The 22,119-nt window shown below is 34.8% G+C and overlaps 1 protein-coding gene across 2 annotated transcripts; it reads left to right on the top strand.

Annotated features, from left to right (window-relative positions):
* Positions 1-225: 225 nt before the first annotated feature.
* On the top strand, positions 226-19,283 carry bpnt2 (3'(2'), 5'-bisphosphate nucleotidase 2). Of its 2 annotated transcripts, XM_033993842.2 has the most exons (6): positions 226-1,033; positions 9,387-9,549; positions 10,444-10,539; positions 10,642-10,803; positions 13,235-13,491; positions 17,984-19,283. In XM_033993842.2, exons 1-5 carry the CDS (start codon positions 695-697, stop codon positions 13,486-13,488), a joined length of 1,014 nt encoding a protein of 337 aa, XP_033849733.1. In that variant the 5' UTR covers positions 226-694; the 3' UTR covers positions 13,489-13,491; positions 17,984-19,283. The 2 variants fall into 2 exon arrangements, with proteins under 2 accessions (XP_033849733.1, XP_033849732.1); XM_033993841.3 differs by lacking the exon at positions 17,984-19,283 and having other exon boundaries at positions 13,235-15,588.
* Positions 19,284-22,119: the final 2,836 nt, after the last annotated feature.

Here is a 22,119-nt window from a genome sequence, read left to right as displayed (position 1 = left end):
ACTAAAACGGGTGTTATTGCCTACCAATGCCTTTCAATTGAGTATATTATTATTATTATTATTATTTAAATGTTATATATATATATATATATATATATATATATATATATATATATATATATATATATATATATATATATATAATTTTATTTATTTATTTATTTATTTATTTATTTATCTGAATACAGAAAGCGTAACACACAGGAAATAACGAAGCTATACCCGATCATGTGACATTTTAATAAGCCTTTGACCTGGAAAAGGAAGAGGCTGCCTTTAACTTTTAACGTGGAGTTGACGTGGAGCTACGCGCAGCAAAACAGTAAACCAGTATTTTATTTCAGCCTTGATCTGTAATTTAAAACTATTATTCACTGTATTAAAAAAAAAATGTTTTGCAGCAGGAAGTGTTTCCATAATCAATGGAATGCAGCTTAGTCACACAGTTCACGAATCCAGCTAGGTCTGAGAGCAACGTACCGCCGTTACCGTTTGTACAATAAAACACATTAACAAAAATATTATCTTCATATAAATAAATTACGTTTTTATTAATGTGTACAAATTGCAAAATACTACACTAATAGAACTGTTTTTAAAGGTAAAAGCCTACAGTCTGAGTATTCTGGCGTTCAACTTTATTTTGTTTCATTTTATACAAAACAAAAGTTTTTTTTTTATTATTATTTTCACAATGTCTCCGATGGGTATCCGACTTTCCCCTCTCGGAGTGATAATATTTTGTTTGTTGGGACTTGGTGTGATATACCATCTATACTCCGGGGTGATAGCTAATCGAATAGCCTCATTTCGGCAAGCGAAGACGGTGGATCTGCGGGAGCTACTGGCACTGTCTGTGGAAGCTGCAGTTCTGGGAGGACAAGAAGTGAAAAGAATTCGAGAAGAAAATGCTCTGCATGAGAAATCTAAAGGAAAGACTAGAGAAGGAGCGAAGGAAATGCTTACTACGGGAGACTTATTTTCACACAGGAAGATGTTTAATCTGATTAGAAACACTTTCCCCAATTTACAGGTAAGTTACATTAAAGAAACCAAATAGTCAATAGAAACTAGTGTTTTTAGTATGTTTGCGTGCGTGTTTCAGAGTCCGATATTTACGGTGATCCAGTTCTTTTTAGGTTATAACCTGGCCGATTTTGATTACTTTGAGCTCAGTAACCGTAATGAAAAGACACCATTGTACCAGCAGAAGCAGAATCAAGTTCTCCAAGCCAGGCACCGCAGTAAAATTGGGCTTCATTGGATCACAGTGTATACACCTATATATATATATACCTTAATAATATTATTGTTATTATTGTTATTAGTGTTGTTATTATTATTATTATTATTATTATTATTATTATTATTATTATTATTATTATAGCAGATACTGTAAGGCAGAGGTCTCCAATCCTGGTACTGGAGAGCTACACGGTTTTCTGGGGCAGGTTTTTCAAAACTTTGAATCTGGGTTAGTGATCAGGATTTTCTAATCCTATATTTTGTGATCGTGATTACTTTTATCTGGATCATTTTAATCTGGTTTTTCAGAAAATGTCACTGCTGGATTACATTTTTCCAGATAACAAATAATCACTCAATTACGAAATCCAGTTTTTTGAATAGGCTAGTTCTTCTTCTTTGTATATTATTATTTGATAGAACATAATTTAACAAAACAAATGAGATCTTGGTAATAGTGGTTACACAACTTTATTTGTTTTATATTTAACAACATCTAAATTACTTTTAATGTTAGTGCACATATATGCAAACAATGGTTATTTTATTTATACCTGCTTAGCAGAAATTAAATAACCAAATTTAAATTGAATAAAAATAAAACTGTTGAAAAAAGGATATGGTTTTTTTGGACAACTTCATCGCCTTCCTCGTAGGTCGGGATTCCAGCATCTCTCAGACGAGCTTTAAGGAGGCGTATGTTTTATTAAAGCTATACTAAATACGTGTTTTCCTTTTTGCTTGCATGGATACAAAACTTAAATATGTAAATATTATATTCTAACACTCTATTTGGACATATAGTGTGTGTTTGCTATGACAATTCAAACAAAATCTCGATGTAATATGATCATTTAAAAGCTAAATCCACCTCCGCAGTAGGATCACAATAATTCTAGTGTTTTGAATCAAAGTATACCTGCTCTCCTCTTTATAAAGTTGCTTGGATAAATGAAGTGCTGTGATTGGCTTAACAAGATCACAATCGTCTTACCGCACGACTATGACATCATGGACCAACATTAAATGTCACTCGCATTCACAATTCGATCTTTTTATTTGTATAATGCATATTACTTAAACAAAACTTGTTGTATTAAAATCCAACCAAATCGTTATATGTAGCAACTCTATAGCAGGGTATATTATGCAAAGCAGTGGGCGGTACCTATAGCGATGACTTGGATAAATGAAGTGCTGTGATTGGCTGAACAAGGTCACATGACCGTGCGGTAATAATTGTTACCGCACGGCTATGACATCATAGACCAACTTACTTACCTGATCTATTAATATTACTACACCTTAATAGTAGCAATTATCTTAACAGTGTTTTTGTAGGTAAAAATGTCAACATATAACTGAAACAGCATTTAAGTCAATCAACAATCTGTTGTTTTTTTTTGGTCATCTGTCCAAGAATTACAGAAGAATTGGCATATTATACCGTGGTATTTATTTAGTCAGAGAACAGAACAAAGAAACCTCAGAGGCAAGCAGTAACACTATTCAAAAGCCATCTGAGAAATCACCACGCAAGTCTAACTCGGCATGTAATATATATGCAGCAGCGGCATCTACTTATTAAACTAAATATCGCCTTATAAAACTAACTAGCAAGTATGCCATTTTTAAACTCGACACAACAGATACACCTCATCACTACCTTCCGATTTCAGAAACATATAAAACTAAATTAAAATCTCTCCTGCTCTCTTCTGACACAACTGTTGGGCTTTTAAACAAGGTCGGGTTCGACATAAAATTCTGTTGTGCTCACCGCGGACAGGAATGACTGCGGCACTGCGCAAACTGACACGGAAGTAGTTTAGTCCACATATCATCGAATACTGGTTTACCGGCCATCGATTGTGAAAACAGCCTCTGAAATTATTGGTCAGCTTTGCTTGAACACCGCAAAACCTGAGTAGGATAATTTTGTACACAAAAAAAAAACACACTTGGAAGCTCCTCCCTTGATGTCAAGTGCCAGTGCAGTGTTTAGCTGTTCCGTGAATCCTCCCTCAGATGTGGGGAATCAGTCTGCTTTCAATTCCCAAATGCCATTTTATCTTGAAAATGTTACTATATATGGGAGTGTACAATGTAATGTTTATGGCAAATAAAATAATACAAAATATTTGTATTCAGGGACTATTTTTCTTTTCAGTGGAAGGATACATAATACATTTCAATTTTTTTCCTTTAAAAAAAAAAAAAATAGTTTGTGTAATTATTTAAAAAAAAAAAAAAAAAAAGCCATTTTATAACCAAAATAACCCACTTGCGGTAAGAATTGTCTTACTGCGCACCCTGTCGTGGGTTGTTTCTTACTTAAATTTTGAAAAACCCAATTGCAACATTTAATCGTGATTGAAAGTGCGATCGGATTTGGTAAAGAGTTGTAGCAACACGCAGGGACGAATGAAGCTGTATTTTTTGGAATCCCGCTACTTACTCTTTAATGTTACAGCACTACAAAGTAAGAAACAGCCAAGCTAGTTGGACGCTTTTAAATCAACTTATGTATTTTTTGATACTTTGTAACATCAATGTTTTGTTTTCATATTCGAAAAAAAACGGGTGTAAATATGGTCATACGCCTTACAATTTAAAGAGCATGATGTAGATTCCCTGCTCATTGCATCAATTTCACATTGACACAGACCTACATGTATTGTTTTTCAGAGATCTTAGAGTTAAATCAACGACTCATTTTTTGACCTGGCTTTAACTCGGGTTCAATCTATTTATGTTTTGGGATTGAAGTAAAATTACATTTACAGAATTTATTATTGGAAAGTGACAATTAAGGGCAATTCCATATATATCGTACGGGACATTAAGAAAACGTTTTGGTTTCTATAGTAAAAACTATTTTAAATTAAGATGTTAAATGTTTTAGACAGAGTATATTACCAAGGTAAACATAGGGTATTAATCATTAAAGAATATGTGGTCATTAGTATTAAATATTTCTTAATGTAGTATGTCGTACGGGACACTGAATTGGACATGGATTTAGGCATGAGGTAAAAGCATAAAAAGTCTGTGAATCTGTTAGAGATTACCTTAATAGATATCAGGAGAGGTACATCTAACAAACAAAAGCAAATTAGACCCCAGCTACAGTACTATAATTACACAACTAAAGTGTTGTGCAGGACAGCTTTGTCTACCTGCTTTTTAAACAAAGCTACCTAAATTAACAGGCATACTTTCATCCTACTGTCAAAGTAAAGCAGATTATGTCTCTTAGGATATTTAGGCAATAATACATCAAGGCTGTAATAGCACAGTACCACACAAAAGCACAAATGTTACATTTGAAACTTCATCCATATTTTCAGTAGCTTGCTCAGGCAACATGTGATTAACGAATTTCAGTAATACCTCCGAAATGAACACTTGATACACTATAATACTTTCATATGCTGTATGAACATAATTATAAATATCAATGTCAAAGTCAGAATTCAATTTTTCTGACGTCTCAGTGTTTGAATCTTCAGTATTGGCTCATCCAGTGCTTTAAGTAAGAAAGTCCTCAAAACAGAATTGACCCCTGGAACCAACAACAACAGGAGGTTGGATTTGTTTTTATTATATCACCAGCCACATAGAAAATCTTGTCCACATTGCCTGGCCATTTGAAATGTTTGCGAGATTTGTGCATCACAGATACTTATCTCATCACTTGTGATGCATGTTATTCCTCCTGAGTACCCAACACCCTCATAAGTCACAACACACCACTCCACAACAGCGAAGCCACTGGTGCTTCCTGAACTATTGGTAGTATTTGTGGCAGGAGCTTGGTCTGTAGCTGCTGTGTTAGTCAGTTAGGAAGTACTGGCTGTCCCAGTAGTAGTGTCATTGTTGGCAGTGTGAGCATGATCAGTGGGATCAATGATAATGGCTGGAGTAGCTTCCAAGGCATTATGCCACAATTGTGTCTTTCCAGTTTCAAAATCATAGCAAACTACCTGCATCTTTCAGTACTTGAATTTAACAGTGGGAATCACTCATTTTCCAAGCTGCTGCCGCATATCTGCAACTTTCAGTGCGGGAAAATCCCGCAGAGATATTGTAAGACACCAAGCTACTGTACTTTTCACCCAATTTAGAATGCCTGAAACGCTACAACAATCTATAATGGGTGTCAGTGATGAAAGCACTATGAGCCACTTTCTAAGTCATTCTGGTTAAAATAAATAAATAAATAAATAAAGTAGTGCTGGATATTTTAAGTGCCGCGAGACTTTATTCTCTCGTACGTGATTCTCGGCCGCTATCTTTAAGCATTATAGAAACTCATTACACTGCAGTATAAGTAAACAGTTTTGAAAAAAAAATACGATCTTAAGTCTAGGTGTTGTTTTGCAAGCGGTGACTTTTCATTTTGGGGCACCAGTGCACCAAAGGTTACGCACATATTACTCAAGCACCATAAAAGCCACCTATCTGGTTTGGTTGGCTTGTTTAAAAGTACAGTCTCGGGGCTTTCCAAAGATGTATTCAGTGTGTGTATGCAGTACTCCTAGCCGGAACTATGACTGCCTGAAGTTAAGCCTCTCATCATGTGACAGAGTTCACAGGTTTTGTTTTGAGTCTATCGTTGGAAAGCTTAGAAACTCAGCCTCCCCCCATGTTCATTTCATATTGAGTTTCAATGGTGCAGTGTGTTTTTTTTTGTTTTTTTTGTTTGTTTTTTTTAAATAATCCATCTATGATTACAATATAGCAGAGACCAAACATGATTTTTTTTTTTTAAACACATATTCTCATCTCTACCACATATAGTATGCCTGATCCTGTTGCAACTTACATAATATGAAAAGACATTTTGTGGTCTTTCATTTTATATGTTACATGCATGCAGTACAAACTATCCTGTAGTTAAACATACATAAATGAAAAAAGTGAAAAACAGGCAGAAATAGGGCTGAGTGTAAGAGTTAAAAAACAGAAATGGAGCCCTGGTTAAAAAGAAAAGCACATTTTTCTTCTGCTGCATGCAAAATCTTCACTTCACATGCATGTCAAGTCTCAAGGTTTAAAACAATTGTTTTGAAACAATTTTCTTCACAATTTTGAAAGTCGCACGGCCGTGCAATGGATTCTCACGTTTGTGCATATTAAGTTTGTTATTGTTTGTGAGGCTGCGAAACCCTTTATACATGATACAGCGGTAAATCCAATACAGCTGTCCAAGCGTATTTCATTTTGGGGGAGTAGGGGGGGGTCACCATGAAGAGGTGTACATTACCATTCTATATTCCTGTAGCTGCTACTCAAACTCCCCTCTTACTCCAAAGATAGAACTGCCTTGTTACTAACGGTTTGTCTGTGCGAGCCTTCTATGTTTCTGTACACACCACGTCATTACTCGAACAGAGTCTGTTACTGTCTCGTTCACGCAGAAATTACCACAGAAATAAAATAGAAATGGACATCAATGAAAATTTAATTAAAGTCAAATAATGTTCTTTATGATGCCAGTGTCATTGGTTATAAAGACAATAAAAAGAAAGATGCCATATGGTAAGAAATAACAGAACAAATGGAAATTTATGGTATGTTTATCTCTTTATTTCACCTTAATTTTGGTCAGAGACGGAGACCACACACTGGTTTTGTATTTCTGTTTTAATAATGTTGACCAATAATAATCACATTCACACACTAACTGAAGATTTTATTAACTGAAAATCAATAGAAAAATAAGTATATTAAACTAATTCACAGTATTTACAAAGAAATGTGTAGATGTATTCTTTTTGAATGATTTATATGTTAAACCAGATCACATATAAACATTCACTGTTAAATGTCATTTTTTTAGTGTGTGGTGTACCAAGATTTTCTTTTGTTTTATTTATTTCGTCTCCACAAAAGGAGCAAACGCAGACGGTATTTTCTTTTCATGACTAGCTACAGTTGTGTTTTTTTTTTTTTTTTTTTAATGTACTCGTGCTGTATTCGTATCGTTTGCTTCACTCCAAGTGTGCATAGCCCTTAAGTCTAGGTCAGTGGCATAGCTTCAGCCATGTACAAAAATCTTGATCCAGCACCCACCTCCCCCCCCTTAAAAAGCAGGGGTCTCACTGGTGAACACTTAGGGGTATGTCTTCAGGCAATGGAGAGTGCTCTGACTCACAGTGATGAACAGCTGTTAGGTCTCCTGAAAGCAGCTTATTTTAAAGCAACACCAGTGTGAATGATGATGTAGTAAAATATATAGTTTTTATATATGCAGAAGTGCCTTTTTTTGCCACTCCCCCCTAAAATTTTGGAACCCCCCCACCCCCCATTGGCTGCAGCATAGGGGGGAAATCCCCCCCAGCACACAAACATGAAATTCAAGCCCTGATGTTTTGTGTTCCTGAGACAGGTTATAAATCTACCCAGGGGTTCATCAGGAACTGATTTCCTCTTCAGAAATATGAAACACAGTGGTGTTGTGTAACAATTTCTTTGCTACACAAGCAAAATCTGCAGAAAATTGCACAACAGGAGCATCATACTTTTTGCTCATTACTGATGTACGATCAAGACTTTACCCCTGCCCCCTTCTACTATGCCTTTCCCATGTCTTGTGGCTAAGTACTTCCAGGTGCAGAACCCTGACCATGTATCGATTTTTTTAATTAAGGTGATGGACAGTCTGTCCATAACTACTACTTCTGACCCATTATCAGTTGACATTATGTTGTCATATAGGTAGTCAATTAATGCACATACAGCATCTTTCCCCTTGTCCTTTGAGTTTGAACATATCACAGAAGTGCTAACATGGCTGTTTGGTGCTGCCATACAGTGTTTAACCTTTTCATTTAAATTAAATCCTCTGTAAATTAATCTTTATACCATAAGATTGCATTTTATTTATTTTTTAAATTGATAAACAAAGTGTTGTACGGGACACTTGTATAATTGATGATTGACAAAGTTACAGTTGAAGTTGCCGGCTATATTCCTGGTATCTTCTTGCTACTGGTATGAGGTTAGAAAATCTTTTAGCATTAGGTTAGAATAATGACATTCCTTTGGGATTTATATTGAACCATGGGAAGAAACATTTAGGTGTAAAAGTCTCGTACAGGACATGGCATTATGCATAAATTATGCATTCGATTTCCTGTGATTTAAAGGGCATAGTCTATAGGCACACTCATTCGCTCTTGTTCGTGACAGTCAATGTTTCTACTGCAGTCAAGCTAACGAGCAGCTTCAATCTGCCCGTCACCTGGCTTTTGAAACCGTCTCTGACTGGTATTTACCAATTAATGGAAAAACACAGTGTAAAGAAAGGTATGGCAACTTGGGTGTCAGAACCCACTAGCTAAGCATGGCTTAACGAGAGGGAAAGTTAAGAGCTCAGTCTGAATGTAAATAATTGTACAAACATCTTGCATTCCACAGCCTGTGGAAAATGAACCAGGGATGATTTAAAGTTTACCATTAAGCTTACCTTATCTGAGATCTTACACAATACCACAATCTGTAAGATGCTTCCCAACTACATTTACCAAACATTGCAATGTTTACTTACATTATTCTATGCAAACATATTTCAGCACTCCTCAATTACAGATATATAGATTTTTTTTTTTTTTTTTTTTTGGAACCTTTTTGGAATATAATGGTTATAATAAAACATGGAAATGAAGATTCTGTTCACTTTAATGCCAGGAAGGGCTCTAAATTTCCTTTCAAAGATTATTTATTTACTTATTAAGTATGCATACTAATTTCCAACAAGACAGAGTTCACATACCCACTAACAGTCATAATTATATAAACTCTGTCTTCACCTGAAGGGTCTGCACAAGCTCAAAAAACAGTAAGTTGCGTCCCCCCCATTTTAGAAAGTACACTGAAGTTTTCTGTGACCAATATATCCTGCCACCACACTATAAATTGAATTTGTGTTCTGAGGCTAAGGTATGAATGTCACACTCACTTTGTGTACAGGACCTGCTAAAAAGGAAGTGTATTTTATTTTGTGGTGCCATGATAAATGGGTCTCGCCTTAGTCAATGACAAAATAAATTGTGTACAACACAACATAGGGGCCTTTGCCATTTAAAGACTTCATTATTTCACGTTTAATGAAATAAAGTATATATGTGTTGTAGGTCAACTCGGAAGAACACGATGATGCTTCTGTTCATGAAACTAGTGTGTGGAACCATGTGATCCCTGAAGACATAAGAAATACGATCAGTGAGTCAAGGGAAGTGCCGACAGAAAGCATCACTGTGTGGATCGACCCACTGGATGCCACTCAAGAGTATACAGGTGTGTATTCAATGTGCTTTTGCTGTTTATGTTGATATTGCCACTATAAAAGTAGTGACATCTGACCAAAATACAGTATTTTCCAGGCACAAAAAAAAAACCCAAGAATATTTTGATTAAAAGATTAGCTATATAAAGATGTGGTATGCCTTTTCAAAGTTGGAACTGATTTATAACCACAAGCTCATTAGTGATATTTGAAATTGTATTTGTGAAGAGCCCTGGGATGCCTTGCCATGAATAGTGCTCTATAAGAGTAGATTTGAAATGTAAAAAGTGGTGTCTGTGAAGAGAATTCAGACTGTCATATTTAAGTTTGTGAATGAAACAAATGGAATTCACAAAGTTTTAAACAAAATGTCTTAACACGCATGTTAAACTGATCATCTTGCAGTTTACATTATAATATTTTAGAAAATGGTACCATATTTTTTATGACTTACACTAAAGTTGCAACAGGTTATATGGTGTCAAATGTTCTTACTTCCTTCAAAAATCAGAGTTGTTTGTAAGACTATGAATCAACATAATTAAATACTTTTGTAAGAAGAGCTTGCCTGAGTTTGACGTAAGATTTTTAGTGTTATGGAAACTCCTTTCGCAAAATGTTTTGTCACCATTGACTTTGACCTAAGATGGCCACCTGTATTCTGTGATTCCCCAGGTCAAGTTAAATCATGGGTGTTGTACAGGAAAAATTAAACCTTTTGTAGGTGCTTTTATTGCGAAGCTGCCCCCACCACAGTATCAAAGCCTTATATTTGAGGTAGTTAGTTCATATTTTCAGGTTTATATATAGCAATAATGTGTTTTGACAACCATGACCTTGAAAGTTACATGTTTACAAATCATGCAGTCTGATATGAAGTATTTGTTTGTGCTGTTTTCATGCAGAGGACCTCCGTCAGTATGTTACTACTATGGTGTGTGTTGCTGTAGACGGTGTACCGGTGATTGGAGTTATCCACAAACCTTTCTCGGCCTACACAGGTATCTTGAATTGTGTTAAGTGTCTTATCTAATATTAAACCAAGGTATCAGCATTACAAAGATTGGAGTTTTCTAATTTTGGCTTTGTGGTTCGTTTTTCAGCTTGGGCATTGGTGGATGGTGGTTCAAACATAAAGGCTCGTACATCCTATAATGAAAAATCGCCACAAATAATTGTTTCCCGCTCTCATGCTGGGAAGGTAAAGGCCTTTGCTCAGAAAGCATTTGGAAATGACACAGTCATCATTCCAGCTGGTGGAGCAGGTAAGACACTATTGGCAGTAGTATCATAATATGTACATTCCCACAATTCAATACAATACTTTGTTTTTTATATAGAGCCTTTCACAACAGAGTTATCACAAAGTGCTGTACAAATCAAGAATAAGCCATATTGAAAAGGAACATTTTCAACCTACTTTTAAAAATCAGAAGCGAATCAGCCTGACGGATGTTCTCAGTGACTGAGTTCCAGAGTCTGGGCGCATAATTAGAAAAAGCTCTTCCACCCATTGAGACAAGGTGGAAGGAAGAAACAGCAAGCCGACCCGAACACGGAGGAACACGGAGAGCGACCCGGAGCGTACGATGTCAACGGCTCACCAATGTAATCTGGACCAAGTCCCCTACAAGCCTTATATGTCAGAAGTAGGACCTTAAAATCAATTATCTGCTCTACAGGCAGCCAATGTAAGGAAGCCAAGACAAGGCTAATGTACTGTCTTAGTTTGGTACAAGTTAGAAAGCGTGTAGCAGAGTTTTGAAGTAGCTGAAATCGTGACATGGTAGAGTTGGGAAGGACAATAAGAGAGAATTACAATAATCAATCATGAAAGAGATATGAGTGTGTGTCAGGATCTCTGCATTCTTTTGAGACAGCGTGAGCCGAATCCTGGAAACATTCCTAAAATGAAAGTAGGGCATTTTTGTAATCGCCCGGATGTGAGAATCAAGGGAGAGCTCAGGGTCAAAGATAACTCCAAGATTCCTAGCTGTGGATTTAAGTTCAAGTTGATTGTCATCAAAGAACAGCGAGTAAAAGGATAATTTTTTTCAACTGATGTCTGGACCCAATCAGCATAACTTCAGTTTTACCTGAATTAAGATGGAGAGGTGTTGCACATACTGGGAGAGTGATGTGTTTCTATGAAACGAGCAAAGTAAAAAGTCAGGAAGTTAATTTTAAAAATGATTTAATATCTAACGGATAAAAGACAGGTAAGACAAATAGTTGATTTAAATTTGAAATGGGTCTCGGATAGAAAGATTAAATTGTTACCAGGGATATTACGTTTATAGTTGTAACTATTCTATTTGGATTTATTGTGAAAAAAGCTATTTCCAGTTGTCTTCTGCATTACAGGTTTCTATAGTATTTTAGTATTGCTGAAAATATTATGATTAGGTGTTGAAACTGGAATATTTTTGTTCCTGTTTTATAAGATGGCGTCTCCTTGTAAATGTGGAGCAGTACACAGTTGTAGTCAAAAGTTTACATACCCCAATGGAAATGTATCATTTCTAGAAATTTCTCGAAAACAAATAATTTTAAATATGAAACAATGTTCACACATGCTCTTATTTGAGTACATCAATAGACACATCACATGTGTCTATTCAAGTAGATTATATCAAATATAAGTTAAAAGTAGATCAATGTTCTGGTCCAGAAATGTTGAAATTAAATGTTTTTGCAATAATATCACAGATACAACTGTGATATGTATGCTCTGATATTACTAACAAATTTGGAAGTATCAGTAAAAATAGAACGTTACTAATGTGTAAGTGCATGAGGTCCACTGAAGTGGACGTTTGGTTTTATGATCATGAAAATAATAGTGAGCAGCCAAGCGTACTTTATAGCAAATTATTCCCTGAACATCACTTTTATTGAATATATTTTTTTTTACCTGCAGTGGTCTCTTCTTGTAAAATGTATTTACTGATATGCTCGACGTGCTCAACGTCACAGAACTTTTCTGTTCCATGCTGCTTTCATTTTCATATAGTTGTAAATTAGTTTCTTTACCAGCAGATGGCGACCTTAATAAGATAGGTTGATGTCCACTGTATAGGAGGTTTTAAAACGGCTATTCTGTAGGAGAAAAACACTTGTGTAGCTGTCCACTCCAGTGACCTATGGGAATGAGAGGAATAGAAACAATAATTGAAATTGGGATACTCAGATGTTTGGAAATCTTGTATCCTTCTCCAGCTGTATGACAATAAATAATTTTCTACCTAAGGTCTTCAGATAGCTCTTTACTTTTTCCCATATTGACTTATTGGTAATGACAACAATCATCCTATGCCTAACCCTTTTATACCCTCTAAGAATGTTCACCTACAATCCAGCATTTTCTAGAATTAGGTTCTGCATTATCATATTGAAATTTCTAGTAGACAATACTATCATAGCCTCCAAGGGTATGAATACTTTTGAATTAGCATTTTTCGAGTTTTGCAAAAAAATTGCTGAAATAAATAATTGTAGACATCTATTTCTTGTAACTTTTTTTTTCCTCATCCACAAAAGCAAAACTTTTGCTGCAAAAGATTTTTCCTAAAATTCTTTTTTTTTCTTTGAGAAATGTCTAGAAATTATAAATTTCCATTGGGGCATGTCAACATTTGATTACAACTGTATATTTGGATTCAGTTGGCTAAAATGTGTATTTCCTTTTTTTCTCAGGGTACAAGGTCCTTTCTCTTCTGGATATACCTGATGAGAAGCATGAAAAAGCAGATGTTTACATCCATGTGACTTATATCAAGAAGTGGGATATTTGTGCCGGTAATGCCCTGCTTAAAGCACTGGGAGGTCACATGACAACTCTCAAAGGCGAGGAAATTGACTATGCTGGATCTGAAGCAAGCGAGGGAGGACTTGTTGCTAGCATAAACATGAACCATAAAGCATTAGTTGATAAATTGCCAAACATGTAACAGGTAAAACACAGTTAGTCTCCATATTTCATATTCAAATTGAAAAGTTTGTTAAATAAGCTTCAGGAGTCTTTATATTGGGTTTTCAGTCTGGGTTTGAAGGATGATAAAGATATGTTTTACAATGTTAGGTTCAATTATATCAGATATGTTCACAAACTGCATAAATTGGACATAGGGTAAATATTGGAGCACATGTTCCTACCGCTAATGTTAATTGTGTGTGGGGGTGGAGAGGAGAGGAGAGGGAGTGTTGAGTGGTTATTTAAGCACCTCAACATTGGGAGGTACATTTTCAAGCCGTGTACATTCAAATCATGTAGTGGGAGTTTGAATATACTGGTAGGTTTTATATTTGGTGGGGGGAAGGCCTGTTTTGCTGCACAAACAGTGAAGTTGACTTTTAAAGACTTAACTGGATTGCACAATGTAAACTGTTCATTGTAACCTCCAGTCTTCAACTAAGCGGCCATTCTGAATTATTCAGTATGTTTGCTGTGTGTCTTTGGCTGGGAACACTAATCAGGCTTTTTGGACTGCCCATAGTGTAACAGACACCTTAGCAAAGGTGGATGTGTATGTGTGTGTTGCTAACTTATTGGATAATGTGGTGATCAATTGTAACAAAGAACTGCACTGCCTAATTTTCTCTTTCAAAACACAAACGACAGAACTGCAGTTTGCTTTTGAAGGACTTTTCATCAGCTTGTTTTTTTTTTTTTTTAATTATTTATTTTGTTCATGTTCACCCATAACTTCATTCCATGAAAATGGTTTGTTTGTTACACTATTAGATCATCAATACAAATAATGGCAAGGCCAATACTTTGTGGGAATGAGTCCATCCTAATACACAGAAGCTTGTGCTTGCCAGGAGTCTAAAACTGATGACATTTACATTTTGGATGGAATGGCTGTCTGTAGCAAGTTGGCGTATATATATGGTGAATGCAAGATATTTAATCCACAGTACACTTGATGTAAATGTATTATGGCTTTGAGTTATAAAACATTTGTATAGACTTTTTCTCTTTTTGGATGCCAGTAGAGTACTTCATATAGTTAAAATACATGGTGTAAAGGGTTCTGCAGTGTGTGTATATTATATATATATATATATATATATAATTAGTGATTTCACACTGATAGACAGGTTTGGGGGAGTTCAGTTATAGGTATTAATTTATTTGCATTTAACAGGTACTGTAGTTAGTTCTAATGTATTTTCAGAATTCTATAGGGAGATGAATAGTGAATAAATATACCTTTTTATTTGTAAAGTCTAATTGTACATTTGACTTGAATCGTAAATGTCTTGGTGACATTGCATATTCACTTTGATTGCTGTAGTTAGTGTACGTATTTTTAAATGGGCTATACTTTGAAAAGTTAATTTGCTATTGTTTTCTGTTGTGTTAAATATGCAATTGTGTAGCCTGTTTCAGCTTTCTTCTGCTCACCATAGTTGCAGTGTGTTAAATGACAGTAAGTAGGTAGGTTTAATGTAGTAAACTCAATATAGTACTGTACATCAACAACTGACTTCACTGGTTCTAAAATAAAACCTATAATTGCATGTTTACTGATGTCAACAGTTGATATTGCATTCAAAATACATATTTTACAATTAAAGTTGAGTAGTGTTAAATATATTTTCATAAACTACAAAACTTAATTTCTTTGTATCTGAGAATCTGGTTTGTATTGTTTTATTGATCTTCACATTTTATTTGCATTTAAAGAGTGAAAAATGTTATTTCAGTTCATCAACAGTTATTTGTAGCTAAATATAAATGCAGTTTAATATAACTTCCAACTCTGTTAAGAACCGTTTGATTTTCTTGCGTCAGTCTGAATTTACTGCAGATACTGAAAAACTATTTGAAGTACAGGTTTGTGGATTGAATTAAAAACTTGGACTTGAGGCAATACTATGATATTTGTAGAATATTTCAAATCACATACAATTAAAACAGATATTTTAATAAATGAATAATTCTGTTAAAATGATACACTGTATTTTATTTATGTATTAAATATTGTTGCATTGCTGTGCCAAAGTGGAATTGATGGGGACAATAAAAGGAATACTATGATTAACTTTTCAATGTTTCAATTTCTTGTAACTTTTTTTCCTCATCCATAAAAGGAAAACTTTTGCTACAAAAGATTGTTCCTAAAATTATTTGTTTTTGAGAAATTATACATTTCCATGGGGTATGTAAACTTTTGACTACAACTGTATTTAATGGAAAAAAAACACACTAAAAAGAATGAAAACAATACAAAGGGCATGCCCTCTGTTTATTGTTTCCAACTTGAAATCTGTAACTGTTTAAGAGATTAAAACAATTAAAATAATTAAACAAATTATCAGTTCAATTAAGGGTCTAGTGAAGTAATTGAGAGCTCAGTTGGAATGAAAATCAGCAGACACAGTGTGTCCTCAGGTCCAGGGTTGGGAACCACTGATAGATAGGTAGGCACTGCAGTTAATATCTGCTCATTCCAAAATTCACCACAGGAGGGCAACATGACACAACAGATTATAAAGACCCATATCAAGTTAACCACCAGTTAACAGGATCACACAAAAAGCTGAAACTAATACAGATGTAACATAACACTTCAGTTGGTATCAGCAAGGAAGCAGCACACTGCCAATCTTGGCAGTCAGTAAGTGTTCGGATGTACTGTGAACTGTCATGATGCAGAAACTGTATAATTGCAAATTTTACACTGGAAAATCTCATACAGGTTCAAAAAGAGGCTGTTCTTAGATAAAAGCCTGATCCTTGCCTCCTTTGTATTATATAAACAGCATCATAAAAAGAAAGTGTGAAACTATATACAGTATAGGATTATATCTTTTTAACTCTGAACCTAGAGGTTCTGGAAACACATCTCACTGCTACCAAAAAAGATGACCAATACACAATGTGCCACATTAATATGTGGAGATGTTCAGCTCCTTTGATGGAGGTGAAACACCACATCATCTAACCTTGTTTCATTTAGGTAAACCACCTTGTTTTGATCCATTTAATCCATCAATAATTATTCTGAATGGTTCTGGGTCTTAAATTAACTTTGGAATACATAGGCAGGGAGTTTCCTGCTATTTCTGCTGAGATACTGCACATCACTTGTAGGCAGGACATGAGGATGCTTCCAACAAGACAGTAACATCTATTCAATGTATTAAACAAGTGGCGATTGAATACTATTTCAAAAGCATCAACCCTGAAATTATACATACATGCAAACAAAAAATTGAATGATTCAAACATTTGGGGTATTAGTGTAAATCATTTGAATATACCCCAATGTGTATGACAGGTTTTAGGAAGGCAAAGGAATTAATTTGCCTATGTGCCTAAAATCAAATCAAGAAAGTCAAACATATGCTAAAGTCCAGTCATGAAATGCCACCTTTGATATGTGTACATTATACAGTATAAAACCAGTGAGGTGGGTACATTTACACTGGATGCACGCTGGAAATAACGAATTAAAAGATAAATTATGCAAGTACAGTAATACCTTTATTTAGGCTCACATTTTACTTTCCCTTTGAATGTTCTTTTGCTGTTATAATATTGGAACAACTTTTTGGAATTGGTTTTAGCCCTCTTGCCAATGCTCATTTCGATTTCTCTCTTGGCCTTTCTAACTTCCTTTTTGACTTGCGTTTGCAGTTCCAAGTACTCTTTCTGTGTACTTTGTTCTTGGTCCCTTTTAATCGCTTTGTAAAGTGCCTTCTCTCTCTCTCTCTCTCTCTCTCTCTCTCTCTCTCTCTCTCTCTCCATATATATATATATATATATATATATATATATATATATATATATATATATATATATTTATTTTTAAATTGATCTATTAAACCATTTTGGCCATTTTGTTTTAGATTTTGATTTGTCTACTTTTGGGATGTAATTGTTTTGTGCCTCTAGTACTACATTCTGTGGATGTTTTCTCTATTTTACTCCAATCTATGTCTGTTAGTCTCTGTTTCATTCCTTCATAGTTTGCCTTTTTAAAATTGTAAACCTTAGCTTTACTTGTTACTTTTGGGTTTTAACTAGCACTTCAAATGAGACCATGTTGTGATCTGAGTTTGCCAATGGTTCTCTAAACTTTGTTTTAGTTATTCTGTCTTCGTTATTTGAAAAGACTAAATCGAGGCATGCCTCCCCTCTAGTCGGTGCATTGACAAATTGCGTTAGGAAGCAGTCATTTGTCATTTCTACGATTTCAATTTCGTCTGTCGTGCTCCCCACCGGGTTTTCTCAATTTATATGGGGGAAGTTGAAATCCCCCATTAGTATGGCTTCTCCTTTGCTACATGCATTTCTAATGTCATTGTATAACAAATTATTTTGCTTAGTGTCTGAATTTGGCGGTCTATAGCATATCCCTATTATTATGCCCTTTGACTTTTTGTCCATTATTCTGACCCATATTGATTCTGTGTTGTTTTTTTTTCTTCCAGATGTAGCACCTGGGCTTCAAGACTATTTTTGATGTATAGCGCTACCCCACCGCCTCATCTGTCCTGCCTGTCTTTCCTATACAGTGTATATCCACTAATATTATATTCGTCTCCATCACTCTCGGTTTCTGTAACACCTATCACCTCGTATTTACTTGTTAGTGCAGTAGCTTTCAAGTTCTAACATTTTATTTTTGAGACTTAAAGCATTTAGTTCTGATAGAAAAAGGTACTGTTGTAATGCAAGAGTACAACTTTGTTAAAATATTTAAATGTTTTTTTTTACTTGGCTTCCAGTACATATGGCAAAATATCAAATAGTAATTTAAATGCTTTTCAGATGTAGCAACACAACTTTATTATTATTATTATTATTATTATTATTATTATTATTATTATTATTATTATTATTATTATTATTGTTGTTGTTGTTTCTTTGTATTTTTCTTACATATGTATTTATTTATAACAAACAGTGGCTGACCTAAATGATCAATATTATTAATCCCACGCACTTCCTCTGTGGCGATTATGACCTCCTTATTAACAATACAGCAGGAATAGGTCCATACTTTAAGGGCAATGGTATTTATAGATCAATAAAATAGACCCTTTATTGTTTTTTTATGTAAATGACTAAGAATAGCTGATAAATTAGATTACGTATTTAAAGAGCATTGTGCTTGGTTTGAAAGAATTTTAGACTGAAGTCATGTTAACAGTGACATCATCATTAAACAACTATCATGACTTAACCTTTTAGAGTTGTGTAACATTTTTGTCATTTTGACATTTGCCTTTTTATCTTTATGACATCTAAAATCCAGTCACCTAACCTTATGACAACCTCATTACTCGTATTAAAAACACTTAGCTTTATGTCGACCAGTGCCACCAACCCAAGGAGCTCTTTGACAGCATTCAAAATCAATTACGCTCCTTCTGTGGACTGTTCCAAACATTAATTCGCAAACAGTCTCATAGCTCATAGAAATACATTCTACATACGCTGTGGAGATAAATAAAGAGAAGTCAAGCAAAACAATTCAATTTAATACCAATGCCTTTTATGACCAGTCAGTCAGTGCCTCTATGTAACATCATAAGACACTGACTGTAACTCTATGGGTCACAGTATCATCAGCTTTATTAGAAATAGTCTTTACCAGAAATTGCCTTAAAGGGTTCAAAAACTGGTGCTCACTGTAACTTGTCGAGCAACTATATTTATATCTCCAATTAATTTAACAGTGTTTGTATGTCAGCTAATGGACTATTTAACTCTTGCCCCAAACATCAGTGTTCTCACTGTGTCAGCACAGAGCTCATTTGGTGTTACCAGGCTGTTCCCAAAACTGACAGCATTTTTCAAGAAAAAAAATAAAAAAAATAAGAAGAAGAAGACGACTGTGTTTTGTGCTTTCAGCTTAAACATATTTTTTTCACATATAATATTTTCTCATGCTAAATCAGGACTTTAATGAATGTATGTTTGTTATCTGAAAACATATATTGTAGAACATAATACATCATTTTTGCTTTGAATAGCATAGTGGCAGAATTTACTGTATTTCTTATGACAGTGAAAGAAAGCATATTTTGATTTATTGTTTGTGGCTGAAAACAGTGCCTTCTGTCTCTGTAAACAGTCCATGATGCACCACTCACCATTAGCTGTGCCTTGTGTTTTACAACACATCTGAGGCATGGGCTATATCAGTACAGCCCACACCTTCTTGTGTGTTATTGCTTATCTGTAAGGACTTCAGTATCTCTTAACAATGTTTTGATGTGTATGTCTAGTACTGAAAGGGAGAACATTTGTTTTTACCAATTAGTGGTTCCCAACCTTTTCCAAGATGGGGACCAAATTAGGGATTGGACATTTTACATACTACACTTCCCTGAATGGCCACATGATGATAGTAAACTCCTCAGCATAGAAGAACAATGAAGACAACCTGGAAACAATGTTTGTGTGTGTATATATATATATATATATATATATATATATATATATATATATATATATATATATATATATAGTGAAACAGGGAAATGAATGACGTTTTAAATTCTTCATAAGTTAGCTATATGAATATTTTATTTTTTCAGCATCATTTATACTATATTCTATGAACAGTAGTAAACAACATACTGTCAAACATTAAGAATTTATATCATAGATTATATCTTAAAGTGAGGGGGAATGCAATGCAATGAAGTACATTTTCATGGACAGGTGTCTTGGAAGATGGTGTAAGGGTGGCAATATCACAGGTGCAAATAACATTGGCTTATTGGTACACATTGGTCAGCAGGAACAGTATTATGTTGGGCTGTGTAACAAGGAAGCACTGCATCATGTTTAAACTTGCTTTGTCTGTGTTTACTTTAATATCTAGCATATTAAGACGCTTCCTGTGTGCTGAGTTGTTTTTATGCACACAAGATATGATTCAAGACAGAACTTTTCCTAGTGTCCACCTGGGAGGTGGTAAATCAGTGAGTACGGGCCAGGCTGTCTGAGATGCTCACATATGCATACAAAGATTTGTTTAAAAGCAAAGGTGGCAATGATAAAAGTACTGTAGTGAAGTGAATTCAATCACTTTGCCTTTGATGGATGCCATAGATATGGGGTGATTCGGTTCAGTCATTGGTGACTTATCTTTAAAGAGTAGGTAGCATGGTTCCAAAAAATATAGCTATACGTCCCCACGTGCTGCTACAACTGTTTAAATAAGGTACCTGTCATTTTTCTTTTCATTCTTAACATCCTTAAAGTCTGTTTCAAAGCTCTTTTCAAATGGCCGCTTTAGTGCACTGATAGTGTAAGAATTATTGCCACATTGTCAAACAGGTAACACAGTAATAACGATCTATGATGTGATACGGAACAGAAAAGCCAGAGCGCTTGTTATTTATTTATTTATTTATGTATGTATTTATTTATTTTGCAGTGGTTTTCAATCCCGGTCCTGGGGACCCACTGTGTCTGCTGGTTTTCACCTTAACTAGACCCTTCATTGAACTGATAATTTGCTTATTAGATATTTTTAATTTTTTTCAGCTCTTAAAAAATTGCAGATTTCAAGTTAGCTATAATATTTTATAAATAACTTGAACTCTGCAACTGTTTAGAAGATGAAAACAATTAAAAAGGTCTAATTAAGCAAATTACCATTTCAATTAAGGGTCTAATTAAGTAATTGAGAGGAATGAAAACCAGCAGACACAGTGGGTCCCCAGGACCGGAGTTGAAAACTATTGATTTAGAGGACAAATCTCAAACCCCAGTGCACTAGAATGGCCATTTTGAAAAGAGCTTTGAAACAGACTTTAAAGTTATACATGTAAAAAGTTGTCAGGATGTTAACAATGAAAAGAAAAATGACAGGTACATTATTTAAACATTTGTAGCAACACATGGGGACGTGTAACACTATATTTTTTGGAACCTCGCTATTACTCTTTAAGGAGCATTACATTCCTAAACAGCTAGCACTTCCTTGAACAGTCTCTTTCTCACAGGAGTGTAGGACATATATTCTCCCAGCATGCAGCACTTTTACAAACCATTCCTTTAATGTTAAAACAGCTTCAAAACCTTCTAAGATGGTGGGTAATCTGGAATTTCATAAATAAGTATAAAGAGTCTCTGCTCTAAAATAAATACTTTCTAAAACGTAATCGGATACATTGACTTGACAGTGTGCTTCTACACAACACATTTGTAATTGATATCTTGTAACATCTGCTTTTTCACAAGCAGCAAGGGACGCCACAAGACAAAATTATTATGCAAAAGTGACACTGAGAACAACTCATAACAGTCTATAAACCAGCTGGACACAGGAGAGAAGATAATTATAGTGAAACAATAAATACTGCAGGATAAAATGTTGTTATCAGTCCACACACAGCAAAGCTGTAGGTTTAATTTACTCTAATCCTTACATTTAATAATAATAAAAAAAAGCTGCTAAGCGACATTAGCCATCACTGTGGGAATTATATTAATTTCTACTCTGCCTAAATTAAAATAGTCACCCCCGGCCTTCAGCATGAAAAAGACTTTTACCTCAGTACATTTAGTATAATGCTTGACAGTAGTATACAGTAGTGTTAAGTCT

This window comes from Acipenser ruthenus, chromosome 3, assembly GCF_902713425.1.
Source record: "Acipenser ruthenus chromosome 3, fAciRut3.2 maternal haplotype, whole genome shotgun sequence".
Lineage (NCBI taxonomy): Eukaryota > Metazoa > Chordata > Actinopteri > Acipenseriformes > Acipenseridae > Acipenser > Acipenser ruthenus.
This window is presented reverse-complemented; position numbering and strand designations above follow the sequence as displayed.

What these genes read in the sequence shown, in the direction of transcription:
- bpnt2 (XM_033993842.2), top strand. Translation starts at nt 695, where the DNA reads ATGTCTCCGATGGGTATCCGACTTTCCCCTCTCGGAGTGATAATATTT. An exon ending in ACCTTTCTCGGCCTACACAG is followed by an intron (nt 10,540 to 10,641) that starts GTATCTTGAATT and finishes TTCGTTTTTCAG; the next exon opens with CTTGGGCATTGGTGGATGGT. An exon ending in CATTCCAGCTGGTGGAGCAG is followed by an intron (nt 10,804 to 13,234) that starts GTAAGACACTAT and finishes TTTTTTTCTCAG; the next exon opens with GGTACAAGGTCCTTTCTCTT.